This window comes from Phaseolus vulgaris, chromosome 10 (genome assembly GCF_000499845.2).
Source record: "Phaseolus vulgaris cultivar G19833 chromosome 10, P. vulgaris v2.0, whole genome shotgun sequence".
Classification (NCBI taxonomy): domain Eukaryota; kingdom Viridiplantae; phylum Streptophyta; class Magnoliopsida; order Fabales; family Fabaceae; genus Phaseolus; species Phaseolus vulgaris.
The window spans coordinates 43009786-43029896 of NC_023750.2; the positions used below are offsets into that span (position 1 = coordinate 43009786).

Sequence of the window (20111 nt, forward strand, 5' to 3'; positions counted from 1 at the left end):
TTTCTACACCCTGACCCTTGAAGAAAGTAGAGGAGAGTAAGATTAGTTGAGATAACATTATCAATTCCTGTGTTTAAAGTATTATTATTTTAGAATTTTTGAGTTCCGTTATCATTTTATTTTTATAAAAAATCTCGATAAATAAATTAAGAATTTTTGAATTTCGTTATTATTTTATTTTTATAAAAAATCTTGACAAATAAATTAAGAGATGAATGTGTATTTAAATTAACTTGAGTCGTATAATAGTATAATAACCGTATCGGAAGAGAATGTATTGAAGAAAGAGAAATGTTGTATGAATATACATAAGCAAGTTATACAGCAGTGTAAAAAAGGGTGAAGTTATGTTCCCGCCAAAAGGGAAATAAAAAGAAAATCGCAATTGCTGGTACGCGAAAGGCACACGAAAATGGTGGATGAAGAAGGAGCGCCAAAATTCCCAGGTTTTCCTTTCGAACCCTACTCCATTCAGATTGATTTCATGAACAGCTTGTATCAATCTCTCAACCAAGGAGGCGTCTCTATGTTGGAAAGCCCAACTGGTCAGTTCTAACTAACTTCCATTTCTTCAATTTTCGTGTTGTAATTCAAATTAAGGTTGCTTTATTGGATTCGGTTAGGTTAGCATTTGTCATGCTAAAATGAGTGTGTGATTGGACATTATGTATGTTGGAGCAGGCACAGGGAAGACCATGAGTGTGATTTGTAGTGCCTTGCAATGGGTGCTGGATCGGAGGCTACAAGAGGAGGCAGTTTGTGATGAGAATCCAGGGGGTGGCAGTGGTGGCGGTGGCGGCGGAGTTGGTTCAGATGAGGAACCTGATTGGATGAGGGACTTTGTCGTCAACAAAGTGGAGAATAATAAGAAGAAAGAAAAGCGCGGGTCTGTGTGGGGAAAATCTCATAATAGTAAAAAGAGTACGGAAATTCGTAAGGATTTTATGGTTATGGGTGGTGGAGAGGAGAAGGGGTGTGAGAGTATGCAAACGAAAATTGATGCAGTGGATGGTATTGATAAGGAGTTTTTATTGGAGGAATACGAGAGTGAAGATGAGGGAGGGCCAGGGAGTGTGATTTCCAAGAGGAAGACTGTTAAAACCTCCTTTAGTTCCTCTAGTGAAGATGAGTCTAGCGAGGAGGAAGAGGAGGAGAAGAAGTTGAAGGTTTATTTCTGTAGTAGAACTCATTCACAGCTTTCGCAGTTCATAAAGGAGCTGAGGAGGACGGTCTTTGCCAAAGAGATGAAGGTTGTGAGTTTAGGCTCCAGGAAAAATCTTTGCATTAATGAAGGTTTAGAGATTGCTTCACTATGATACTCCTTTTCTTTCTGTCCTTTCTATTTCAATTGTTGAAGCGGATGTAGCTGCAGATGGGATTATATTTTACGTATGATTTGTTGCATGCTTTGCAGAGGTAGTTGCACTTGGAAGCTCTACACGCATAAACGAGCGATGCTTGGAACTTCAGAAGAAAAAGAAAAATGGTGCGACAAAAGTTAAGGTGTGCCTGAAAAAATGACATGCTTAATATTGAGAATGGTTTGACACTTTTTTGTTTTAATTATGGCGGATGGTATTTGTGATTTAGCTCCGTATTCTTTACTCAGTCGTTCTTAATTTAGCCTAATTGTTATCTTCCATGTTCAATGTCTAGTTGAGCTGATAAGTATATATCTTGGTATTCACTGCCTAGAGTTAGTAAAATCTTTTGAAATTGAATAAAGAAGGAAGGATTGTGGACAGTAACATCTCTTGAACAATGGTGGATCTGACTTGCAGAACTTAAAAGTAGGTGCAGGGATACGCAGAAGAAAGGCCACCTCTGGCTGCCCAATGCTTACAAAACATAGAGTTCAACAAGAATTTAGGAATGAGGTATTTCAACAAAGACCCTTGGATATTGAAGATCTTGCTAATCTTGGAAGAACTATGGGAACTTGTCCATACTATGGCTCTAGAAGCATGGTTCGAAGAGCTGATCTTGTTGTCCTACCATATCAATCTCTTCTGTCTAAATCATCTCGTGATGCACTCGGCCTGAATTTGAAATCCAATATTGTTATAATAGACGAGGCTCATAATTTAGCTGATTCACTCATCGACATGTATGATTCCAAAATTACTTTTTCACAGGTATGATTTTCATTTCTATCTTAACCTTGATTTGAAATTTTTCCAGTGTCTTTTAAAAGCTGTTAGAGAGTCGCAGTTAGCTTTTGTATAGGCATTTTTGAGTCCTTTTTGCCACAAGGTTGTTACTATTTACTACAACCTAACCTAAGAACTCTATCAGCATTGCCTTCCCAATCATCTGAGTGAAGTCAATATTTTAGTTTAGGTGATTGGTCTGGAAAGCCAATGAAACAAAGGGAAACTAATGATTATGGATAATTGATCTGGCAATTACAGTTGCTTTAGTTGAAGACATTAGACATCATGAAAGTTAAATCTTGTTTACACCCATATTTGGGATGTTTAATTTTCCGTCAATTATTATATGGTTGTCCTCTACTTTTTACAGCTGGAGACTGTGCACAACCATTTGGAACAGTACTTTGGGAGATTCAGGAATCTTTTGGGACCTACTAATCGGAGATACATTCAAACTCTCATGGTCCTCACTCAAGCTTTTCTCCGAGTACTACTTGATGATAAAGATGGAAATCTCATAGATTCTTGCTGTGATTTAGCTCAAGCTTCAAGTATCGCCTCCGATTTTACTATGGCCATCAATGATTTTTTATTCGAACAAAATATAGACAATATCAACTTGGTCAAATTGTTGAAATATATTAAGGAAAGTAATATCATGCACAAGGTGAATCTTGCAACGTAATTTATACATTTTCTTTGTGAGAATGCCACACTATGCTTCTTCTGAATGTTGTGTTGCCGTTTTGATATGAAAGTTTTCTTAATTTTCCAGGTTAGTGGTTATGGAGAGAAGTTGGCTACCTTGGAGAAGATACCAGCACACCATAAGATCAGGGAACATGCTGAAGAGGGAAGTTGTCTATCTGCTTTCCAGGCCTTAGCTAACATATTACTATCACTGACAAACAATGATGGTGATGGAAGGATAATAATTTCCAGGTCCAGGTTAACGAGCCTCAAGAAGCAAGGAGGATATATAAAGTATGTTATGCTTAGTGGAGAGAAGATTTTTTCTGAGGTTTGCCTGATACTGTTGTCTTAATTAGAAAAGATTTTTTAGCTGTAAGTTTCTCTTCCGAACAGATGGACGAAGAAGAAAATAACTAGGAAACTTTCTCTAGATTGTAGATGAAGCACATGCCGTTGTATTAGTAGGGGGAACACTACGACCTATAGAAGAGACTAGGGAGAGACTCTTTCCATGGTTACCACCAAACCAGCTGCATTTCTTTTCATGCGGGCATATTGTCCCTCCAGATAGCATTATGCCAATTGCTCTTGCACGGGGGCCTACTGGACGCACCTTTAATTTTAGCTTCAGCTCCAGGAGCTCACCAGACATGGTGAGTGGGTCATTGTTCCATCTATCATTCTCCATTCTCCAGTCTAATTTAATGAAATACTAATTGTGGGAAATGACTGATTGTGCTGCATCTTGTGCTTTTATAGATACGAGAACTGGGCCTTTTGCTGTGTAATCTGGTGACTGTGGTTCCGGAAGGAATTGTTGTCTTCTTCCCTTCTTTTGATTATGAAAATAGTGTATATGAGCATTGGGAATCATCTGGTATCCTTGAAAGGATTACAAAGAGGAAGCGTGTCTTTAGGGAGCCTAGAAATAACATGGACGTTGAATCCGTTCTCAAGGAATATAAAGATACCATTTATACACTATCGAGTACGAATTCAGAAGTAAACCAAGCATCTTATAGTGGTGCAATACTCCTTGCCGTTGTTGGTGCGAAGTTATCCGAAGGGATCAACTTAAGTGATGGGATGGGCCGATGTGTAGTCATGGTTGGACTACCCTATGCTAGCCCATCTGATATAGAGTTGTTAGAGAGGATAAAGCACATTGATCGTTTTCAAAATTTAAAGCTTGAGAATTCTAGCGTTTCTACCAGTTATGATTTATACAGTAAACATGTTGAAGGTGGTTTTGACATCTTAAGAAGTTGCACTCACAGAGGAAAAGAGTACTATGAGAATCTCTGCATGAAAGCTGTAAATCAATCAATAGGTGCGTACTTACAACTTACAGTAACCCCCCTAAATGATATTTCTGTGGATTGTAGATCCATATGAGGTTGAGCATTGTTTTGCTATAGACCACTTTTCAAGGGATATTTTTGGTTTAAATTATTTATTTAAAAATTAAGATTGGACTCTCAAGACTCAAGTCAAGATGTGTTGTAGTTAATTTTTTGGCTTAATTGCATGCTTAGCTCCCCATATGTTGTGTGCTTTTTATTTCTCGGTTCCAATTGCATCAATCGAGTTTTTTAGCTTTCTTTCATTTAAAAGAAGGTTGCTCCATTTTGATTACATCCAATCCAGTATTTATGTATTAGTTTGCTTATAATGAAAGACAGTTCTTTTGTTGGTCTTTATTGTCACATAAACAAGAATGTGCTACAAGAATCTTCAACAGGACAATTTGGTCAAGGACGTCGGAAGATATATTTTTTAGGTCAACGTTGTTTAGTTGTGTTTTTTTAGCTGATGCATATTTATTTACTCATTGTCAAGTCATACCTAATTTGTCTTGTTCGTTTATTTTATCAAATATTTGGTGCAATCCATGGAGGGGCTTAATTGTAAATGGTAGAAAGCTTAAGAGATCTAATCGTCACTATTGGAATGAGACAAAAATCGTACAATTACGATAGTAAGGGACTAAAATAAGTTTAAGTCTAATTTTGACTTAAATGAAGAAACCCAGGTTCTATATATTAGGAGATTTTCTGTCTGTTGTGCAATCTGTACCTGCAAATTGTGCACATGTTAACGGGTTTTAGCCTAATATTTCATGATAAATATGTTTATTTCAGGTAGAGCTATCCGTCACATTAATGACTATGCAGCAATTTTGTTGGTTGACACGAGATATGCATCTGATTCCTCAAAACGGAGTTTGGCTCACCCAGTCACCAAGCTCCCGGAGTGGATAAAAGATCGTCTTGTTTCTTCTATTAACTATGGTGAGGTACATAGGTCGTTGCATCAGTTTTTCAAACTGAAAAAGACATGCAGCCTATAGTCCCTTTAGCTGATCCTGTTAGCAGACTATAAACAGTTCAAGTTAGCACAAGATACAAATATGAGTTACCAAATCCAAATTTGCCCAACTCTAGTTTGCGTAATTGACTCGTTTTCATCATCAGAGCACGTGATAGATACACTTATTCATCTGACTATGCATGCAAACCTACAAAGATTGCCGTTATACTATTGAGTGCTATACATTTTTTTCTTATGGAAGTCTGAGTATTCTTCTATTTTTCATTTTATCTCGGGTTCTCTGGAGTCAGTTTTAGGACTGCAGAAAACTCAGGCCTAAAGTTGTGTTATTATGACGAAAAAGGAATATCAAACATCATCTACACTTATTAGAACCATTGGATTCTAGGACTGCTAACTATCCGTTCTTTTAAAATACCAGTGGACAATCCCCTTAAAATGTACTTGTAGGGACTAATGAACCCTATCTGATCCTATTATTTGTAAAATGGGTATGTATTAGAAATTAATATGACTTTCATTACCATGTATGGTTCATAGCTAGAATCATCTACTGGCATATTGTGTCCAAGAAAAGAGTGTGACCTAAACACGTTGGATTTCCCATTCAATGTGAGTGATTTGATGCGGCTGCAGCTTTCTTTTGGCTTTCAAGCCTAAAGTATGCGATCCTGGACTCAAGGGCAAGTACACTTGTTTTACATGTCTGATCTTTAGCCTGCTTCTTTTTGGTTCACAATGAATCATGGATAATTTGTATCAGTTTCCATCCATTTCTTTATCCGCATGGGATTTTGAGCAAAGCACTACATATTCTTTTGTAAATAAAAAACAATACATATCTAATACTTTGTAAAAGGTTCCTTACTGGTCATCAACACTAGGTCTAATTTGAACATCTCAAGGGTTCGCAGACCTTGAAATAATTTATTAGTAGTTACACATTGGTAGCTTTTAATCAGTCTCACGAGTATTGCCTGTGTTTATGCTTCCAAAGTCAGTTGCTTTCTTCACAGGGCATATAACATTTTTGAGAAAACAACAGGTACGTTCCAACCTCACGCAAGCTTTGTTGCTTTAATTTTATAATTCTGTACCGAGGTGGGTGAAAGAATTAAAACACTGGCAAGTGCCCTGTATGGCCCCAGTGCAGCAAATGGAATGCACTCTTCTCACTGTAGCATGACTATAGATTGGGGACCATGAACCTATTTCTTACAAAATTACAAAGTTTTCTTCCTTAGAAGCCTAGTGATAGATGTCAGGTTTGCAGTTGAAAATTAACCGCATAGGATTTCCATCCTTATGTCACTTCGGTTTTTGTTGAAAAAATTTGTAAACTTCATTTGCAAATGTTGCAACCTTTGGAGCTAAACTGGACTTCGTACAGATTATGTTAGGAGTTAGGAGCTAGGTTATGACGATTAATATATTTAGTAGAAGGGTTGGTCAGTTAGAGGGGATTTGAGGGGCAGAAAAATATGAGGAGGATGTAGGGGTACAGGCATTCTGTCTTGTATCAGAATTGAGTTTTGCTATTTATAAAATGAAAATCATCTGTGAAGGGAACCTGGAAAGAATTCTCTCTCCCATTTTCTGTCCTTTCACAATCAGGAAATACCATGATTACCATCTTTCTTTTCATTCTTCCACTTTCTAATCCAGTTCCCAACAAATTGACTCCTTACAGATTCCGTTTCTGGAATGATGAGCATGTGTACCATTAATTATTCTCAGTGACACATACCGAATTTTCTGTTAAAAGCAATGTCTGAATCCGCTTTTGAGGGGCATTAATTTTTTTACTGTAGTACCAAAAAGTTAAAATATAGTTGCATGACAAAGCTAGCACATAGACCTCCAAAAAACTCAATTGAGGGCTACCTGATTTCCTGAACCGACACTTAATCTTTTAGTCACCCACTCTCATTAGCTTTCCATCTTAATCTGCAGGACTTTTTAACAGCTCTTTGTCAAAAGAAGACAAGTCCAAAGGCTCATAATCTCTTCTTCAAATATCTTTAACCCAAGAGAGGTAATTACCTGATCTTTTTTTCATCTTACCAACTTACCCATATAGTCACGACCTGGGAGGGAAGGGGAAGGGGTTTGAAAGGGACAAAGAACATGAGATGCCGTAGACAAAATGGTAGAGTTGTAAGCTAGCCGGAGGAAACACATTGGTTTTGTTTTTTTGGTGACCTTATTAATAAGCCAGTTACCAGCCGCACATCTCATAATTTTGAAAATCTGAATGTGGACAAAATTGGAGAACATATAACTATGACTTCCCCTCAAGGTGGAGAGCCACCTGGAAAAGAGAAAGTCACTCCCTTTCACAGTAGAACCACAAATGCAGCTAAGACAAACCTTTCGCAAGACCAAGGTCTTCTTTCACAAAAGCTTCCAAAATTTCTTGTCTTTCTTCTTTGGAGAGTACCAAAAGCTTCCCAGATCTCTTTCCTTCAATCCATTCCTTTGTAGAATTGGCAATGCAAGAGCTCACAGAAACGACCAATTTTACAATGAGTTTTATGATCTGCTGCAGACTGATCTCAACAGAATAAACATGTATGGTAACAACAGCAGGTCCAGGTCAGCAATGGGAGCTGCTTCATGCACTGAAAGCTTCGTTCGTTTTGCTAAGCAAAGGCCGCAAAAGAGCAAGATTGAGGAGAGAGCACAAGAGAAGAAGAAGAAGAAAGGAAGCTCACACCTCAAAAAAAAAGAGGACTTAAAATCACAAAACATGAACAAGAAAGTTCATGTTTTAGCACAAAAGATGAAGGCAATGGATATGGTGGATGCGGGTGATCTAGAACATGTACTAGACATGGAAGAGGCACTGCATTACTATTCTCGCCTTAAGAGCCCTGTCTATGTAGATATTGTGGACAACTTTTTCATGAACATTCAGTCAGAGTTATCTGTTTCACAGCCCTGTGCCAGCAGCAGCATCAAGCCCTCAAAGGAAAGACTTGGTTCAATCCGGTTCAGATAAGGTTGCCAGTTAGCCACATTGCAAGTTCAACAGCTTATAGGAAATTAATGAGTCCGTTTAGTTTAACTCCCACTATTCCCAGCTTTCTTTTCTTTCAGGTTACTATCTGTTTATTGCTTCAATAATCCACATTGTTCCTTGTTTCAATAATCCACATTGTTCGTGCATAATACTGATTTCTTCTTACTGCAGAGGAATCTAACTTTCTTGTTTGCAAATTGCCCCATCTCTCAAGCGTACTTGGATCATAATAATGGTGCTTTTGTTTAGTTATCTGTGCCAGAAAACACAATCATATTTTTTTACTTTCCACCTATTTCAGATTTACAATTGACAATGGCAATGTAACGTATTCTGTTAAAAAATTGTATTCATATGTTCTGTATAAATATGAACATATATATATATATATATGTATGATTTATAGCCAATTCTTATCTGATTCAGAGGAGTGAAATCTCTTCTGCATACACGTATTTTTTTTACAAATAAACTTGTAGAATTCAAACTCCATGGTGTAATTTTAGTAAACAGAGTTAACATCTCTGTGTCTCTCCTTTCCTTTCTCTCTTTCTTCAACATTATAACAGCTTCTAAAACATTTGGTGCTTGTTTGAGACCACATGAAGTCTTGTCAATTGTGACTGAGATATGTGGATGAGCTTAGGCATGGGGTCCTGGAGAAATAAATTATTGACATTTGACATTCATTAGATGAAGCAGTATGGAGCATGATAAAGAACCAATTTCATTGTTTGTGGCTTTACCATTGGTCTCCTTCCGCAATAACTCTTTCTTTGAATCTATGTGTTTCATAATAGTATATAATTTTTTATGTGATGGATTAAAAAGAAATATATATAATAAATAGTAAATTTAAAATTAAATAATATGAAAAGTATTAAAATAATAATATTAAGAATTATAATATGATTGTATAAAAAATGTGAAGTGTATAGCATATGCTCAAAATTTTGTTTCCGATGACATTCACATTTGGTTGTGCGGGTACAAGAATACATTTTACACGTCATTAAGTTGATGTAAGTGTAGTAAACTAAGGAAACGATTATCAACTTAATCTAATAACAATGTCATAAAAATTAAAATAAAACTTTTAAAATTTAAAAAACCAAACTCGAATAAAAAATATAAGATCAAATGTACTGAGTTCGTTACTTCACAGGAAAAACATTTTTGGGCGAATGATTGTTCCATTTTCAGCTTCTTTAACTTAATTATTTTATCCCAAATTTATCATTACTTGAAAATTTTAACAAGCTTCACTTAAAGTACCAATTAACTTAAAAAAATTAATTTCAGTTAAATTTACCTCAATTTAATTTTCTAACAAATCACACTTGGTAGCACTTTTTTTCATTTTTACCCTGACTAATGCATTTAAAAATCTATTTACTATTTTTTTCATTCTATTGATCAATTAGTTAATCTTATTCAATATAATTAGTTTTTAATTCTAACTTATAACTTTCAAACTTTCAACTATGGGCACGGCTACAGTGACCCACTTTTGCACGAGGTTTTTGCTGTAACACAAATAATAGCCCTTCGATTTATCTAATCTTCAGAATGTTATGGTGGACGTTCTTCTCGTAGCAGCACCTTCTTTGTTTTCATAAACCCATGACTGGAAAAATCTCTGGCAGCGGAGCAACTTCTGCGGTCACACCGTACAATCACTTCCCTCCATCCACCATTCACCACCCGATGGTTGAAGTGGACAGTGACTGAGATAAGTAAAATGACGATGACCTCGGGAAGTTCCTTTGTTCATAATCCAAAAATATTAACTTAGAAATATTTTCACTGTTTAGTTCTCTGATTCTGAGTCACCACCAAGTTATTTACTGTAGTTTGCAACCCACAATTATTTTCAGCGATTATGTTTAAACTGCCGCCAACGTGGTTTTTAGTGTTCGGAGAAGGTCCGCCGGTGAGACGTGACGGCGCCGATCGGAAAAAGCTCTGAGACCTAGGGCGAAGAAAGTTGGAATAAAGGAAGGAATAAGAAGGGTAAGAAAGAGAAGGGACACAGATTTAATGCAGACGAAGGTAAGGCCAAAATGAATTATTCTAATTGAATTGTATAAATATTTTATTTACTTTTAACTGAAGTACTTTATGGACTAAATATGTTTTTCAATTCAATAAGTTATAGTTCAATTTAGGAGAACAGATATGATAAATATAAGATTGTATAATATTTTTACCATACATAAAGTAGCCGTGGGAACTTCTATGGCATTCAACAACAAACTTCTCCGGACAGTGTTAACACCTAATATTAATTAAACATTTTAATATGTTTTTGTATTATATATTGAAAAAAATGTTGTCATTCAAGAATAAAAAACTTTTGGTATTATAAGTTTTAAATTTTTAAAATAGAAGAGTTGCACATTCATGATAGTTAGTGTAAAAAAAAATATTATTAATTGGAATTCAAGATATATATTTTTTCTTAAAAAACTGACTGTTAATTTTTTTTGTAAAAATTAATAGAATTACCAAAAATGTAGTCATGAACTACTTTCTCAAGAAAGAAAGTAACAAAGTAACGAAAATTACAAGGGTGGTGTTTGAATTAAATTTGTAATTTATATTATTTATAAGCTTAACTTCCAAACAAGGGAGATGAATACACCACTCCCTCATGAAAACTTCCAATCAAATTTAGGGTTTAAAAAATTTAAAAAAAAAAATCCTTTTCACAAGAGGCTATTCCAAACCTTTGGCCATGATTATGAATGACTCCACTTAACCTCAGAAGTGGGATTTAAATTAGTAACCAGCGGATGAAGCCAAAACGCTATGCTCCTTTAAACGTTTCTGGAAATGAGTTAAACGGGTTTGTAACTGCATGATGCCAGCTGCCTTCTGAGACAGAATGGCATTTAGTTTTGCTATATAATCATCCAGCTGATTACCTGGTTTGTCTGCTTCAACCAAGAGGTTCATTTCCTGCATGTGTAAACCATATATTAATATTCGCTGCATGCAATAAGATATTATATTTCAACATACTGAAATTTGGTGCCCAATTTTAAATGTTGTTAAATATAAAAAAAAAAAAAAACATTTTTTATTGTGTGTGTATATTCATGTGCCCGCCAGCTTAAACTTCTGGAGAATTGATTAATGTGAGCCTTTATTAATATGTGATCTAGTCTTTGATCCTTGTTACACCCCCCATTATTTAAATTTAAAAACAAGTTAATTTTCAACACTGGATTAGGAGAAGCCATGTTTTTGAATGACTCACCAATTTTTATAAAGTTACTCACAGATAGTCACAAACAACTCACAAGTTTCAAAGGTTTTAAAAATGTCACGGTTACGTAATGGCCATAAAATTATGAAAACAAATAAAATGTCAAAAGGAAAAACAGAGTCAATTTAAATACCTCTCTAACAATATTCATGGTCTCCTCCACTTGTTTCCGGTGAGCATTTACAAGGTCTTCTTCTTCCTGAAATTATGATATATATGCATTTACTCTAGGTTTTGTAAGTATGAAAAGTCATTTTCCGAGTAGTATACTTTACCTGTAAGAGGGCATTTAAACCATCATCTGACTGTACTGGTTTAGATTCAACTTTTGGGATGTCCTTCCATTTAATCTGGCCATTAGGGGGTTTCTTAAATTTGTCATCTGTTGCACCATATAGCTCTATTTTTCCATTTTTCTTCCATGATGGTTTCACCTGTTCATAGTAATCTTCAGGAGGACTAAACTCATCCCCGTCTTTTTCTTCAGGCCATGTATCAGTTGCGCGATCCTCGTAGGCATATGTGTTAACAGAAGACAAGGGAATGGAAATTGATTCTTTGAGGTTCAAATTTGAAGACAATACGTCCTTCTTAGAATTGTTTCCTTTTGATAAGCTTTTTACCCTGCATTTTCATATATTGTGTAACAGCCAAATTAAAAGCTTTCGTTTGGTACATGACAGTGGTTGCAGAATGAATGAATGGTTTGCAGGGAGGTGGAAAATCAACGACAGAAAGTTACTGTTTGGTTGGTTGAAATTTCATTGTTACCTGTCAGCATATCTTAATGTATTCAGAGTATGTTCACAAGAACCGGAACTTGGTGATATGCATGATATCATAACAGTGCGAGAATCACCAACAAATGAATCCCTCAGAACTTCAGTCAATTTACTGCCTCTGAATGGGATGTGTCCTTGGTCATTATCTAGAGCTCTTATGCATTCCTTTAAGGCGAGCAAGCTCTTATTGATCTCAGCACCTTCTATTCTGCATTCCATATATAATTTGGAACACCCGACCAAACAGACAAATTTATTAAGGCTAAGAAGAGAAAATCCCATATATCATTAATATAATATGTCATCAACAATATCACTTTAGCTTCTCCTTGAGACATACCTTGTCTGTTTGTCATTATCTGTGGTATCTGCTCCACGTTCACTTCCAGCAAGATCTATGAAGGAGAGCTTCCCAACAACACGAGGAGGCTTGGATACATTTCCATCAACAGATCTCTTGATAGCAAGCTGAAGAATTGCATGTGACCGTGAAGACTCCTCATTTGCACCTGTGGTGCCAGTACTTCTTGTGGCATTTCCTTGCTCAATCAGTTCCTTGATGGTCTCTACATCCGATACTTGGTACTCTTGCAAACCAACAATGCAAACTTGTTGCTTACCATCCTCCCTCATGCACAGTTTTCTGTAGATGCACAGTATTATTGAAATTAAAGATCCAAGCAAAGCTAGAATATAGCATTTCCAAAGCTTTAATTTGAGTTTTTCATCAATAATTGATTGATACAAAGACTGTTATTCTTTCATCTGCAAAACGTTTACGAGACTTGTGAAAAGATCAATGCATCCCCCTCTTTAACTCAACCTATAATTATGACAAAATCCTACACCTAAAGAATATAGAGACCACAGGTGCATACAAGAAAGATCAAATGACTCACTTTCGATCATTAAGGAGATCGTAAAGCTTCCCACCATATATTTCAAAGAAACTCACAAACAACTGAAATCCCTGACTCCTGTAGTTATGATGCATCAATCTCAAGATGTCCCTTGATGCTTTAAGAGGCAGTGGCTTCATTGTGTAAGTTTTTCCACTTCCTACACAAGAAGAAAATTATGCGAAGTTCACAAAATAATATACTAATAGAAAAAAGACAGTAATAGTGCAGGCAATAAAGTCACTTCAGCTTTAACACCCACAGGTGAATTACCATTAAGTGTTCAAACATTTCTTTTCGATATAGTACAAGTGTAGACATAACGTAACCATTTGGGGATATCTATCAGATTACTAATTACTTTAAACTACAAATGATAACGGTTCAAATAGATGACCATCTACAGTTGTAAGAGAAAAAGAAGTCAATAAAAGGAGATTTAAACTCGGGAAATTGGCAAACACATAATTAATCAAATTCGACAAGCTGCTATCACCTGTTTGGCCATATGCAAAGCAAGTCGCCTTAGTGCGTTGAAATATTATTGGAACTATGGGCTCCACAGTTTCACGATACACCTAACGAAATCAAAAGGTTAAAAATAAAGTCAGATAGGTTGGGCTATGTATTTGTCCATTTATTCTTTCAACTAAACATTTAACTGCATTATAGCTAGTTACCTCATCATTTGTAACCTCTTCATCCAAAACAGCATCAAAAACAAATTCATGCTTCTCGACATATTGAGTTAGATCAACCTGTAAAGCATTTAAATTTTAAAATGCTCAAATGAAAACATTTACTATAAATGGATAGATAGATGGATAGATCAAGCTTGAACAATTATCTATAAATAAACACTGACAATTATAGTCTGTGCGGGGTTTACACTCAACAACATTGCTTGTCTTTCTAAGTACACCATATTCATACCAAGCATTCCAAATGCACCAAGAGAAAGATTTAGAAATATCAACGAAATACTTCATAGGCAACTTCATTCTCTATTTCATAGTTCTCACAACTCATTCTAAACTGCTCAATCAATTTTTTTCAACATAAAAGACAATTAAAATATCCTATTTCTCAATATCACGACTTCCATTGATTACTACACTCACCTTAAGTTTGGTCTCGTGCACGGTTAAAGAATTTGAAACTGTGTCTATAATATCCTCCTCATGCTTTGCTGTCTCCTTCTTATTAAGCGGTCTCTTGCGAACCTGCATAAAGTAGCAAGTTACCAATGTCAGAACAAAACCAAAATTCAAGCAAAGACAAATGCAGTTTTCAAGTAAGAGCCTCCAAACTCAATAGCAAACGGTCAACATTTTCTGTCTCTATCTCTCTTTATTGCATTGGCTATTATATCCCACGGTACTTTCTTTCCCTCGCGTAGTTGTGAGATTTGAAGAACAATTTATTGCACTAATAACGTTTCTCATTTAATATTGAGTGCGCAAAACAAGAACATACCACGACTTTAATCTTAGCTACATTGCTGGATTTCACATTCTCTGCGGCAGCAAGACTATTGGACACGTAGTTATCAGTAGCAGCACGAGCTCTGCCAGTTTGTTTGCCGAAAATGTAAGGCTCGAAATCATACGCGTTCGAGGACGGAATCTACCAAATCACAAGCAAATAATTGAAGCAAAACCGAACAAAAACATTCAACAACAATTGCAACGAAAAACGAAAATAAATAAACCTGAGGAAGAAGCTCCGTATCGAACGAGTGGAGATCCAACAGGCCAGGGCTGAAATCGCGAGGAGAATCGTCCTCGTCGCCGTTTTTCTTAACGGTGTAACTACGAGGAGGCGTTAACGGATCCATACAGTACTCACTGAAGCTCTTCTGCACGTTGTTCCGGTACATTCTGCCTCCGCCACCGTACGAATTGTAGTCCTGCAAGTCAAAACGGATCGCAGTTCAAAAATCAGCTTCCAACGAGCGGTTGTTGCGAACAATAAATGCGTCCAATGATTCATTATTAGATATATTAAATTCGGAGTGAAGTAGTTGAACGTTGCGGTAAAAAAACGCGAAACAGGAACAGTAAGAAACCTGAAGAGGAGGAATGTGATTGGAGGAGGAGTTGAACCACTTGGAAGAAGCATCGAGATAGTGTTCGGAGTGCTGGCGGTTATGGTGCACCCCCGTCGCACCGGATCTCTGCCCCTGTCTGTTCATATTCCGATGAGAAGGAGAGAAACTTGAACGAGGAGCGTAGTGAAGAATGATAATGTGAGTGGAGAACAAACAAACAAACTTAACAGGCTTTGAATATTTTTGAATTGAATCTGGAGGACGAAGAGGCACGTGTGGAACGTTGAAACGACGACGTAGAGCGTGTTCTTTTCTTTTTCTTTAAGTTGTCCTATCATCTTCCACCGTCTCGCACGTGGGTGGGGCCCCCCGCGGCTTTTCTCTGAGTTTATCGTTGCGCGCTTGGCTCCTTCGCATTCAAAATGCTGCAACCTTTCGGGGCTCTCTCGGATCCTGCCACGTGTCCTTTTTTTTGTTATGTGTGAAAAAAGGGGTTGGATTTTGACAATAATGGACTGCGCTTGTTGGTGGATGGAAACGACCACGTTTCTGGGCTTTTTATTTGAGGGTTGGATTGGGTTAGGTGTACCAAAAATGTACTTTTTTTTCAGAATCAAGGGAACCATCACCTTCAGATTAATGGTCATTCCATTCATTTACTCTTTCATTATAAAATATAATAATAAGGCAATTCTTTTTCCTATTTTTATAAACATTTTTAGTGTGAAAAAAATCTGCATCTAAAAATATATTTTAAATTGTATAATTTATAATATTTTTTAAATATGAAAATAAATTTTAGGTTACACAACTACGCATTATAAAACTCTAAAGTATGAGCGTTTTTTTTTATTTTTTTAACACTCAATGAAGTGTAGGAAGAAATCATGCAAGTTCAAAAATTAATTATCTAATAATAATGACAAAAAGAATTTCATAATTGTAGTGGGACTATCCAATATAAAAGCCCATTAAGTTGTTAGATGTAATAAGTAATACCAACTATTACCACAAAAGAGAATAAAAAAAATACAGCCATCAAAGGGTGTATTATTTATACCTCACTCTCAACCTCCATATTAATTTGTAAAAAAATTCAATTTTAACTCTTTTTAAAATTTTAAATAATTCTAAAAGATGCATAATTTTACATTCTTAAATAATCATAGTTACACATTTGCATTCCTATATATCTCTTATAGTCGTACCATTTATATTCTTCTCTATAGACCAATTTCATCATTTTAGTGTGTGAGAAGGTTGATAAGAAGATTCATTGCCTTTGACATTTTTCTTGACAATGAAGAAAAATCACCACATTCTCTATCATACTAAAAAGGGTATTGTTTAAATTAAAAAAAAATATGGAGTTGTAGAAAAAAAAAAATAAGGAGTATTAGGAAAATTTAACAAGTTACTCTAAATAGTTTACAAATTTACGCTTTCATCTCCTTTATATACAATAATAAGTTACACTTTATATTTTAAAAGACCATAAAGTTTAACTAGTTACCTGCAAAACATAACAAGAATGAAAATTTTACAAGTGCTTAAACGTGTAGTTGGAATGGTCTAGTGTATAATATACAATTGATAATTAATGTGTATTCAAGTATAACATTTTAAGAGATCGTCTAATGAATATCACGAATAGAATATCTGTGATGAGTTGTTGAAAATCACAGGGTGTTTTTCAGCTGCTACTGAATTGGTGTTTCTCCTAAAGAGTTTCTTTCATTTGAATACTTCCATTGTTAAACAGTAATCTTAGTGTAACCTCATAAGCAGAAAATATGACCCCATTTACGAGGAAAGCTCTGGTAATTGCAGTTCCTAAACCCCGCCATAGAACACTGTATCCTTCTTCTTTAACACTCTTTTTGAAACAATCTACAATGCCTTTGTACTTGAGAGAAGAGGGTGTTTGAGCCTGTAATCTAGTCTTCACAACATCAAAAGGGTAGCAACTGATCCAACTAGTCACCCCTGCTAATCCTCCAGCTACTAACATAGTGTTCAAACTTTCTTCACCATTTTTTCTGCAACCAGGGTGTAACCATTCCCTCATGTACTCATATGTCCAAAAGTATAAACCATGAGAGGGTCCATCCCTCAGCACAGTGACACCAAGTCCTCGATAAATGCCTCGAAGCCCTTCTTTTCTCCAAATCTTTTTGGCCAGCTTCATGGGACCCTTTGTGGATTCTGTCATGTGGCCTTCCTTCAGCAGCTGAAGTTGAATTTTGATCAACTCGACAGGGGAAAGCAATAGACTTTGGAGTGCCCCAGTACCTGTTCCTCCTAATGCAACACCCTTGTAGGATGCAGGGTCTTTGGGAGAAACGGGTGTGTCAAATGCCCTTGACAGAACCGCGTACGTTTGGAACACCATTGCATTCTGCCACCATGAAACGAATGAAAATCAATTTGAAACCTTCAAATTCATATGCACTTAGTAAGTAAAAGGAAACAATGAATCCTAAGGCTGTACCAAACTTGTAAAATTGAGATAAGATACTGTTAAGAATAGGATCTTAGGCTTAATTCAACTCGTTTATAAGCCTAAGGCTTGCATAGGATAAATATCTTAATTTTTAGTCGAGATCGTTAACACACCATCACGTCGAGCTACCAACTCATGCACAGAGGATATAATAGACTCAACAAACTCCCGTAGGATCTACTTTAAATGACTGATACTATATTAAGAATTGTATTTTAAGTCTATTTCAACCTCATAAAACTGATTTGTAAAGTTAGATTTGCGTCCACTTTTTAAAAGATGAAATATTGTAATCTCTAGTCAATCAAATTCCAAAAGATAAATTGAAAATTACGATAAACACATGAACTCAACTGCAATCTGCAATTTATGAGGGTACATGATATGAGCATGTAAATGAAAATTTATGCATGTAAAAGAGAGAAACACAAGTTGATGAATGAGAGCAAAATGACCTGAAAAGTAACAGAGGCTAGTGGTGCGCCCATGCCGCGGTACAAAGAAGTTGGTCCTTCCCTAAACACCATGTGCCTAAAGATGGCGAAAGCAGAGCCATTTTTTGTGTCCTGTAATCTGATGCGGAGAGTGTCAAGTGGATAACCTGAAATTATACCAGCAATGCCTCCAAACCCACCTGCTACAAACTCTCTTCCCGAACTGCTTGCAAGAAATTCTGGCCAAAAATCCATAATCTTCTCCTTTCATTCCTCAAACCACCCTCACCATGAGATTTTTCACAACCTCCCACAACTCAAAATCACGTACCCAGATGGCTAAGATCAAACACAACTACACTGACACTTTCAAATGGAATTATTATTACAATAACACTGAGCTATGCTGGTTTTCTCCTTTGCTTCACGAATCCTGAAAATGGAACCAGCCATGGAGTTTTTCTGTAGTTTGGCAAACCCAAAATATGTATAAAGTTTATGATGGGAACATTTTTCACCTTCCCATTGTTGTGAGATGGAAAAATACCAGAGAACTTCGACCTCACCTTTTGAATGTAGGCCAAAACAAATGCCAGCGGTGGCAATTTTGTTTGCTATTTTTGCAGTGCAAGAAAAGTGTCCCACCAATCAATCTACGTAGTTACCAATACATAGTTTACGCGTGGAAAATTTTTGGCACGACCCATGTGGTTGATCGCAGCCTAGTGTTCCCCAACATTTTGAAATTGTTTATTCACACCATTGCAATGGATATATCGTATCAGTGATGACTCAGTATTACTACAAATGACTCAGGAAATTTAGTTCAACAGAAGATAATTTAATCTTTGGTTTGAACTATGATCTCTTGAAGCAATCTTTGAGCCTTGGAAGATGGAACAACAAAAGGGTGTTGCAGAAATCTTTGAATTTTTGTAAGAGCCTGCAAGATTCAGGTTTGTCACTTGTTAGATATGATAATATATAAATCTAACTTAATATAAATTCACTGAATCCAAGGTTTACTAATCTAATATATATATTTTAACTTTTGTTTTCAATTCAGTCTCACATCAACTTATCAACAGTTCTTTTTTATTATATTTAAAAAATTAAACCATTAAAAATAATAATAATAATAATTATCATTGTAAACTGAGTAGTTACAAAATCAAATCATTATAAACTAAACAAATATAAACAAAATTAAAATTAAGTCACATAAATAAAATTATTTTTTTTAGATATGGTGACATCATATATCAATTTTTAATACGTATACATTTTAATGAAATAATATTATTTTTATTTTATTATTACAATTATTTTTCAAAAATTGGTCATTCCAAAAAAACAAACCCATTTGACTTGTAAATTAAATGAGTTAAAACAAAAAATTACTCAATCCAGTTTTTATGATTTAGTCTATCTCGTTTTTTTACGAACAATTTGAATTAACTTATTAAGCCAAATATTTTTGTTAATTGATTAACCTTTTTTTTTTAATTAACACGAAAATAATTAATAATATACATGAATTTAATATTAAAATGAAAGAAATTAGATTAAAATATAATCTAACCATAAATTTGTTTTCATAATGTTAAATCTAGAGTTAGCATATGGTAATCATTATTACTTTGATTAGTATAAAAATTAATTTAAATTATCAAGTCTTTTTAATCTTAGTTATAGTGTGTATTACTAATTCAAGAACTAAATGAATAATGACTAATTACTAGATAAAATAGATTTATTTAACATATTTTAAATTCTTCATATCATCAAATTTTTGAAAAATATTACATCATAATTAAAAAAAAATTATGTCATAGAAATGATTTATTTTAATAAAAAAGTTTAATGTGACCATCTTCTTTTTATGTCGTAAAAAAAAATATTGGTCTTATACTTAATTTTTCTTTTTTACAGATACTACGTAGGTGATTTTATGCTTTGCGACCGCCATATAA

The 20111-nt window shown here is 35.2% G+C and overlaps 4 protein-coding genes and 1 long non-coding RNA gene across 6 annotated transcripts; 3 read left to right on the forward strand and 2 right to left on the reverse strand.

The window, feature by feature from the left end:
• Window positions 1-297: 297 nt before the first annotated feature.
• Window positions 298-5939, forward strand: LOC137818172 (uncharacterized). The gene is made up of 9 exons (XM_068621434.1): window positions 298-545; window positions 682-1293; window positions 1415-1503; window positions 1782-2135; window positions 2524-2820; window positions 2929-3174; window positions 3278-3499; window positions 3606-4176; window positions 4988-5939. The coding sequence occupies exons 1-9, from the start codon at window positions 413-415 to the stop codon at window positions 5194-5196; spliced, it is 2733 nt and encodes a 910-aa protein (XP_068477535.1). The 5' UTR covers window positions 298-412; the 3' UTR covers window positions 5197-5939.
• Window positions 5940-7383: 1444 nt separating this feature from the next.
• Window positions 7384-8491, forward strand: LOC137818173 (uncharacterized). 2 transcript variants are annotated; one of them, XR_011082042.1, is made up of 2 exons: window positions 7384-8276; window positions 8371-8491. XR_011082042.1 is itself a non-coding variant. In XM_068621435.1 (1 exon), exon 1 carries the CDS (start codon window positions 7531-7533, stop codon window positions 8176-8178), a length of 648 nt encoding a protein of 215 aa, XP_068477536.1. In that variant the 5' UTR covers window positions 7384-7530; the 3' UTR covers window positions 8179-8348. The 2 variants fall into 2 exon arrangements, 1 of the variants encoding a protein (XP_068477536.1); XM_068621435.1 differs by lacking the exon at window positions 8371-8491 and having other exon boundaries at window positions 7384-8348.
• Window positions 8492-9691: 1200 nt separating this feature from the next.
• On the forward strand, window positions 9692-12966 carry LOC137818495 (uncharacterized). Its single transcript, XR_011082080.1, has 3 exons — window positions 9692-10251; window positions 11958-12033; window positions 12154-12966. It is a non-coding gene; the product is annotated as an uncharacterized lncRNA (long non-coding RNA).
• On the reverse strand, window positions 10776-15500 carry LOC137818494 (kinesin-like protein KIN-13B). Its single transcript, XM_068621951.1, has 12 exons — window positions 15220-15500; window positions 14863-15060; window positions 14628-14777; window positions 14273-14374; window positions 13832-13909; window positions 13648-13729; window positions 13152-13311; window positions 12593-12895; window positions 12242-12460; window positions 11746-12094; window positions 11604-11669; window positions 10776-11160 (listed from the first exon to the last, which is right to left on the reverse strand). The coding sequence occupies exons 1-12, from the start codon at window positions 15343-15345 to the stop codon at window positions 10981-10983; spliced, it is 2013 nt and encodes a 670-aa protein (XP_068478052.1). The 5' UTR covers window positions 15346-15500; the 3' UTR covers window positions 10776-10980.
• A 1274-nt stretch (window positions 15501-16774) lies between these two features.
• On the reverse strand, window positions 16775-18728 carry LOC137819444 (mitochondrial arginine transporter BAC2-like). The gene is made up of 2 exons (XM_068623299.1): window positions 18160-18728; window positions 16775-17599 (listed from the first exon to the last, which is right to left on the reverse strand). Exons 1-2 carry the CDS (start codon window positions 18391-18393, stop codon window positions 16922-16924), a joined length of 912 nt encoding a protein of 303 aa, XP_068479400.1. The 5' UTR covers window positions 18394-18728; the 3' UTR covers window positions 16775-16921.
• Between the last annotated feature and the right edge of the window lie 1383 nt (window positions 18729-20111).

Excerpts from the sequence above, each read along its gene's own strand:
- LOC137818172 (XM_068621434.1), top strand. The coding sequence starts at position 413 with ATGGTGGATGAAGAAGGAGCGCCAAAATTCCCAGGTTTTCCTTTCGAA. Across the intron at positions 546-681 it reads TATGTTGGAAAGCCCAACTG|GCACAGGGAAGACCATGAGT; the intron begins GTCAGTTCTAAC and ends ATGTTGGAGCAG. Across the intron at positions 3,500-3,605 it reads CCAGGAGCTCACCAGACATG|ATACGAGAACTGGGCCTTTT; the intron begins GTGAGTGGGTCA and ends GTGCTTTTATAG.
- LOC137818173 (XM_068621435.1), top strand. The coding sequence starts at position 7,531 with ATGCAGCTAAGACAAACCTTTCGCAAGACCAAGGTCTTCTTTCACAAA.
- LOC137818494 (XM_068621951.1), bottom strand. The coding sequence starts at position 15,345 with ATGAACAGACAGGGGCAGAGATCCGGTGCGACGGGGGTGCACCATAAC. Across the intron at positions 12,461-12,592 it reads GATAATGACAAACAGACAAG|AATAGAAGGTGCTGAGATCA; the intron begins GTATGTCTCAAG and ends TATGGAATGCAG. Across the intron at positions 11,670-11,745 it reads GTTTAAATGCCCTCTTACAG|GAAGAAGAAGACCTTGTAAA; the intron begins GTAAAGTATACT and ends TCATAATTTCAG.
- LOC137819444 (XM_068623299.1), bottom strand. The coding sequence starts at position 18,393 with ATGGATTTTTGGCCAGAATTTCTTGCAAGCAGTTCGGGAAGAGAGTTT. Across the intron at positions 17,600-18,159 it reads TAGCCTCTGTTACTTTTCAG|AATGCAATGGTGTTCCAAAC; the intron begins GTCATTTTGCTC and ends TCATGGTGGCAG.